Here is a 7,429-nt window from a genome sequence, read left to right on the forward strand (position 1 = left end):
TTATATATTTTATTCATTCGTAGCTTCAGATTATTGTAAACTTAAAACTCAACTATTTATTAGTGTTTGCCATAAATTTCACCATAGTGATAGAGGGTGGTGAGCCAAGGAGAGCCCACCTTCGAAGAGTCAAGTTAAGCACAACGAGAGCCCACCCAATATCTGGTTAAACCAAACCGGCAGAGAACGAGTCAGAGCACTCAAAACTCGGGAAAGCAGAACGAAGCCGACGCGGGAAAAAAGTTAAGTCCCCACATTGGTTTCAACTCTCAACTTTTCCTAGGAATCAAAAACATACTTGCAGCCTTTTCAAATTTAACGGTGTGTTTTTTAATCATTACTAGCATACAAGCCAAAGGAAACTTCTTGCAAATACTCAATTCTCAAAGGAAACATTGACCCAGAAAACTCTCTTCTTCACACATAAATCAAGCTGTTACTAGATCTGTAACTGCAGTTTGATGCATATAAGCAGTAGATGAAAAGACAAAAGCCTTTTTTGTTTTTCCTCTGTCGGTTCATCAATCTCTGATTCCTTTTTCATGTGAGAAATCTGAGAGAAGACTTAAAAGCTAAAAGGAGAAAACATGATCCATGAAGGCTATTGCTTCTTGATTTTTTTTTTTGTGAAATGAAACTTTATTATGTATTTAATCAACAGGAACCTACAGTATCTCTCCTCCATAGCGTTTTATACAGTTTATTCAGAGAAGAAAGAATCATCGAGGAAACGAAAAAACTAGCAGAGCGAAGGGAAGAAGGCAGCTTCAAGGCTTGACCACAATTACAAATATTGACAACTCTGAAACTTCAACGGCAACTGAATTACACAATCTTTTTCATCATCATCTCTGCATATTCTGTAAAGAAAAAAGCAAAAAATATTCACAACTTTTTTCAAAAACTATAAAGGCTGATGATTTAAAAAAGATAACAACAAAGGCGTATTATAAAACCTTGGTTTCTTCTGGGACCTTGTATGCATCAAGCGTCACTTCAGTCAGATAAAACCCAGGATGCAAGCTCTGTAGCCACGTCAAACAAACAAGTAAAGAAATAAACTTTTAATCAGATCAGATCATATCAATCAAAAAAGTGAATTAACTTTTTTTCTTTTTAATCAAATTACTTACATCGAGCTTTTTCTGAACGGTCCTCGGCCGCTTCTTCGGCCGGCGCGGTGGCCGGTGACCAAAAGCCGCCATGAAATCCTCCTCGATCTCCTTCTTCGACAGCTTCACGGAGAACTTGGGCCGCGTCGTCGTCTCTGCTTCTTCCACCACTCCGCCTCTCGGCGGCGATGGATTCACTGTCCTCTCCTCAACTGGTTCCTTGCACGCTGCTGCTCTTCTCTTCCTCAGGTTCCACGGCTTCGCCGGAGAAACCTCCTTCTCCTTATCTTGGCCGGAGCCATCGGGTTTCCGCTCTTCTTCGCGTTGCTCCTTGAGAGCATACATGGATTCAGTGATCTTGTCCCTCACCGTCTTCAGATCCGACATGATCTTCACCCTGAACTCCTCGATCCCTTCCTCCTCCTCCTCCCCGCCGCCGTATTCCGCAGACTTGAACGGTGCGCGGCGATGTTGGTTGTTGCTGTTGCTCCGATGCTCAGACTGGAACCTAAACGGGATCGAAACAGAGGAGCCGGCGAATCGCAAAGACGAAGATCGCCGTCGGAGTCGATGATCGCCGGAACTCGTGGAATCGTCGATCTTCATGCACTTGAGGTGTCGCTGGCTCCCCCACCTCAAGTTCGGGAGCGTGAAATTATGGAGACTCTTCGGTGGCTCCGGTCTCCTCCTCGTTGTCGTCATCTCACCGCGCAATACCCCATTGATTGGTGCACTGTCTTCTTCTTGTTCTCTAAATCTCTTCTCTTTCCCGCCGAAGCTCGATCACTTTCTGGGAACAATCGCTCTTTCGAAGATCGCCGGAAAATTCAAGCGGCGGTGTTTTTTTTTCTTATTTTCTCTTCTTTTTTTTTGGGTTAATGATCCCGTCAGAGAAAAGGCTAAAGCTTCGTTTTTTTTATATATATGGTGAAGGAGGATGCAGAGAGTCTTTGGTGGATCGGAGGGTAGTTTCGGTAATGTAATTGAATCTACGCTAAAATGCGCATGTTCTCGGGTTTTATATTTTCCCGGGTTCGGAACTTTTCCATTTTTGTAAGTGAGTAGTGTCTTCACAGCCGTCGGAATTTTCTAATCTTTCATCTTAGCCGTTTAATCGTAACTCACCGCACAATCTCAGTCGGAGTTTTCCTTCTTTTTTCTCTTCTCCGTTTTGCAAATTCGTAATCGAGAGAGATAAACTACTTTTACTAGGTTAATTCAAATTTTACATATACCAATTTTTATTTTATTAAAATTTTCAATATTAACTTTTTTTTCTTTTCGGTTTAGTTTATTTCTTCCATAATTTTATTAATTGGAAACTGAATATAGTTTACAGAGATGAATACATGCTCAATCTATCTGTAATCTGTTCACAATGTGATCTTCCAATCTTATAAGTAAAAATGATATACTTAGCATTAGCAACATGCATATTAGAGAAATCATATAAAACAAATGTGACGCTCGATAAGTTTATGTGGATGGTTGGTCGGTCTCTGTTAGACAAATGCTTCTTCAGTTTAATGTATCATTAAGTTACTTTCAAAAAAAAATGTTATCATTAAGTTGGGACATATTTTGCTAGAGAAACAAATCTCAAAACATTTAGCATGTAGTAATTTTTTTTTATCAAAACTAAATTGAAAATTTCCATATTTATCCAAAGGTCAGTTTGAAGTCAACTTTCCATTTGTTTGGAGCGTTGGTATTACTCTAATAAGGAAACTGATGCTCATGTAAAGAGGATATTATCAAAACAGCAAAACTATTAACTATTGCCCAACTTCTCAGAAACAGAAAATGTGAATCTAAAGATGACTCTAACTGTATTTTAACTTTAAGTATGATTTATAAAGTATTGGCCATCTCACTGTATTTGATATTATGAGTTGTGAATTCTAATTATGTCCAAGGAATCCACATGTAATCACCGGCCTTAACTAATCAAGATTCAGCACTGTTGTTCCTTTTGGATACGTAAAGAAGAATATATAGTGATAACATGCATGATTAAACCTAGCTTATTGATCTTGAATCGAATCCGGCTACCAATGTAACCGACTCTCTACCGTACAACACAATGGAATCTGCAACTTGCTTTGAACTTCTGGATCAAGGACCACTAGACTAAATCAATATAAGTAGTGGAATATTATTAGTGAATTGTCTTTTCTATACATTTTTCCTAAGGATGTAGTTTTGTTTATCCATTTTATTTGGATTAAAAGATGAATTTTACCTTTGGTAATTTGTTTTCTCAGCCAGATTGTGGCTATGCAGCCTTATGTTTGACACTGCAGCCAACCAGAAATTGTAGCCCCTTCTTGAGTACACACTAGAAACTATGCCAAGTAATTCAAGTAATTGCCTTGAGAATAATTTTTCTTCTTCTTATGCGATTTTTGAAAAACAAGATCACCCATCCCATCAAAATGTGATGCCTAGTTTTAGACACGTGCCACTATAATAGCATCAGGATTGCTCTTTCGTATAGGAGACATGTTTTTTCGTTTTTCCGGCGTGTTTCTTTCACAACATGCGCTGGCTCTATGTGTTTTCTCGAATGGTCTTGTAACGCATACAGCAGAAAGCAACCAGGCCAGTGTTCCATTAGCTGGACTTGGTCAGTCACTTGAATGGTAAACGAGATAGTTTCACAGTTCAGAGGTCTTTACTTGCTGTCTACATATGATAACCACTTTTGTAGAAGTTGTTTTCAACAAACTAAGATGAATTATTTTTAAAACTATATGGACTTAAGTTCATAAAATAACTATATGGACTTGAGTTCAGAAATAACCATATGTATTTGTCTATTCGTTCGGTCTAATGTTACATATATTATTGGTCGAAATCTTATCAACATTTACTGTAAGTACCACGGTATCTATCTTCTCATTTACAAAACTTGATCTTCATTGTCATTTTGCCTTTTTGGTTTTGTTTTGACAACCATAAAACCAATGTCATTTTTCTTATTTCGATTTTTTTTTTGCGGAATATAATTTCTGATATAACAGTATACTAGATTTTGATCCGCGCTTCGAAAGCGCGGGTTTTTGAGATTATATTATAATATAAAGTCATATATTATATTGAAGAAGAGCATTTTTGAAAATTATATATTCTATGAGTAGTTTATTTAACATTTTATATAAATTTCTCTTAGACCTGGATATTTAATCCAGGCCAAAGACCAAACCGAAACCGACTCAAAACATAGGTTTGGTTTGGGTCCGGGTTCAGAGAAATTTACCTAATAGGTATTTCTTTTGGACCCGCGGGTCTTTGTTTGAGTTTGGATCCTACCCGAGACCTAGTCGGAAATATTTTTGTGTATATTAAGTATATTAGGGTATTTCGAATATGTTTATGGTATTACCTATATTTTTTTAAGTTTTGAGTTTGGATTTACAATAGTTTAGGGTTTCAGGCAAAATCTGAATTTTTTTTAAAAAAAAGAATGGTAGTCGGATAAAATTTTGGGTATTTTTTTGTTCATCGATTCAGATTTCGAATAAAATTTTAGATTTTTAGGTATTTAAATATTTTTGGATTTTAAATATTTTTCATGTTTTGGGTATTTTTCATATAGATAATTTGAATCTTTTTGAATCCTAAATACCTGAAATGATATGTCCATATCTGATATACTTACCATTGAGTTTGTAGAAATATTTGAAATATATACTGGAAAGTTTTCTTTATATTTATAGGTTTTAACCCGTTCTATTACATGATATTGTAAAAATTATAACAAAAAAAAACACTTCAGCATCCTCGTTAGACATGGAACTATAAACCGAGAACCAACAGTGAATCAAAACCGAAGCAAAAAAAAATTCAAAACTAAATTGATATTCACAAATAACTAAGTGGTTCCTATATATCTAAAACTGAAAAATCAAAATCGAACCTTTAGAATTTTTTTTTTTTTGATAAATATAGATTTCAAATATGGTGGTTCCTGTGATTGAAGAGATATACAAATTTTAAAAATGTGATTTTTTTTTCAAAATATAGTGGTTTCCATATCTCTGTTGAAAAATTTAATATTAATCTACTTATGTAAATTATTCGAAATTTAATAACAACGTAATTTTAGTTAATAATTTTTTGATCATAAAGATATTTAACAAAATTGTGAAATTGTTTTTAGATTTCATTTCTGAAACACTCAAAGAAAGAAACCATAGTACTTTTCTATTCAAAGAGACACTTAATCATATATAACATGAATATGTTTGCATGTCACATAATTGCAATAGGAAGTGGATCTGAGAGGTTATAATATTTCATGTCTAACTATTACATAATTAAGAATATTATTGTATTGCGGTATTAATTTTTTGTTTTATAAATTTATATTTGTTTTCCGTTTTAAGTGTTCTATATTTTTTATAAATTTACATTGCAGATGTATCATATTTTTGTCAAAATCTATTTATTAGTTATTTTTTATTGTTTCCATATTTAAAAGTGTGATTTATTACGTGTATTTGAGTTATGGTAACTGAATATATTTGATGAAATATTGATTACAAATCAATTTTTTTTTATATTGCTAAAAAGCCTTAATTTTTTAAAAAAATATGCTATCCATGCTTCCAAACAATATAGATATATAGTGTTATTCTTGTTTTTAAACAAATATAAAATGTACTTCAGTTTTAATAATATAGATAATCCATAAATTACATGATTTGTTATTGATTGAAATGTTTTTGTAGTATCTAAACCTGCAAAATAAGTTATTTTTATTTTCATTGTTTTTATACATTATTTTAATTTCTAAATTATTTAATATATTTAAACAATTTGAAAGAAAATTTTTAAAGATATATTAAAAATATGAAATCTATTGTTTTATATTGTTTGGACATAAGATTAATTATTGCGTTGTTTTGAAACATAGATAACAGTATAAAGAAATGAGTATTAGTGATTTAAGGTATGTTTAATTATAAATTGTAAATGTGTATTTAATTAAAAACTTACACAAGAAAGATTAGGTCCGAAGATGGAATTATGTTTTAATAAGAGATTAGATTCGGACCCGCAGGTTGTGCAAATTTTATTTTCAATTTATTCGAAATTAAAACTAGTATAAAAGTATAAATTGATTTTGTTATGAAAATATTGATATTTTATATAAAGACGTAGTTCAAGTTTTAATTTATATTTTTTTATTTGCATAGTATATATTTTTAATGGAAACTCGTAGTCTTTCCAAGTATGTCGATTTATGTAAATGGTTCCACATTTTTCTTTCATTTTCGATTTTAAACATTTCCAAAAATTCTTGATAAATATTTTTAGATGCCAAATATATATGATTAGATATCTAACCAAGATATAGAAAATCTATCTTAAAAACTAAACTAAGGAATAAACTGATAATAAATTAATTTTCAATAATAATAGAAATACGAATACATGAACAAATTAGAAAAAAATATGAGTTTAAAATTTAGATTCTATTGTTAGGTGAGTTTCCGATATTTTTTAACACTGATTAATTATGCTACTACAAACTACGAGAAACATTACATAGACGATACTACAGCCGATAATTCTACATGCCTTATAAGGATTCACATCTAACTGCATCATCCTGAGTCATCCGGTAAGATCCATTTTTGACGGTATTTTTTGCGCCATGCCAAAGATTTCTAGTAATTTTTTTTCCAATATTCTACATAATTTGTCTTCTCCGGAAATTGAAACCCAGATTTGCTGGTGTAAATGGGCTTCCACAATGGGCTTCCACAATTTTCTATTTTCTTGTATGATATTTTTATTGTTAGATTAGAATATTCTGGAATAAAATGGGTACAGATTTTTTTTTTTAAATGATCAAAGATCTTATCTAATGGCATATCTTTTGTTTTACCATATCAGGAGGATCTTATTTAATTGTTATGAATATTTTATACAGATAGTGAGAAAATCAATAGGAAATCAAATATATGAATCGTTTTATGGTTTATGATTCCATAAAACATCATTGTCAAAAACTTAGCTGATTATAAAACCGGTTGTTCATAGATTCATGAAACTATACGTCATCGTCAAAAGTTATACAGTTCCTTCATTTGAGAAACCAAAGTTTTCTTCTCCTCAGAAAATCTGAATGCTTGCTCATTCACATCAAGGAAACAAATCCCTTAACATATTACCACGTCTTTAACCACAGTTTTGAGACAAATTGAACATGCAAGAAAGTTAAAACCATCTCATTCGTCCCAACAATCCCCATTGCCGCCTAGATCATTATCACCAAATATGAATTTGGTAACAATGTTGCCTAAACC

The 7,429-nt window shown here is 32.5% G+C and overlaps 1 protein-coding gene across 1 annotated transcript; it reads right to left on the minus strand.

The window, feature by feature from the left end:
* Nucleotides 1–551: 551 nt before the first annotated feature.
* On the minus strand, nucleotides 552–2,019 carry LOC106331879. The gene is made up of 3 exons (XM_013770311.1): nucleotides 1,134–2,019; nucleotides 957–1,025; nucleotides 552–860 (listed from the first exon to the last, which is right to left on the minus strand). Exons 1-3 carry the CDS (start codon nucleotides 1,812–1,814, stop codon nucleotides 846–848), a joined length of 765 nt encoding a protein of 254 aa, XP_013625765.1. The 5' UTR covers nucleotides 1,815–2,019; the 3' UTR covers nucleotides 552–845.
* Between the last annotated feature and the right edge of the window lie 5,410 nt (nucleotides 2,020–7,429).

This window comes from Brassica oleracea, chromosome C3, assembly GCF_000695525.1.
Source record: "Brassica oleracea var. oleracea cultivar TO1000 chromosome C3, BOL, whole genome shotgun sequence".
Lineage (NCBI taxonomy): Eukaryota > Viridiplantae > Streptophyta > Magnoliopsida > Brassicales > Brassicaceae > Brassica > Brassica oleracea.

Excerpts from the sequence above, each read along its gene's own strand:
- LOC106331879 (XM_013770311.1), bottom strand. The coding sequence starts at position 1,814 with ATGACGACAACGAGGAGGAGACCGGAGCCACCGAAGAGTCTCCATAAT. Across the intron at positions 1,026-1,133 it reads CCGTTCAGAAAAAGCTCGAT|AGCTTGCATCCTGGGTTTTA; the intron begins GTAAGTAATTTG and ends ACGTGGCTACAG.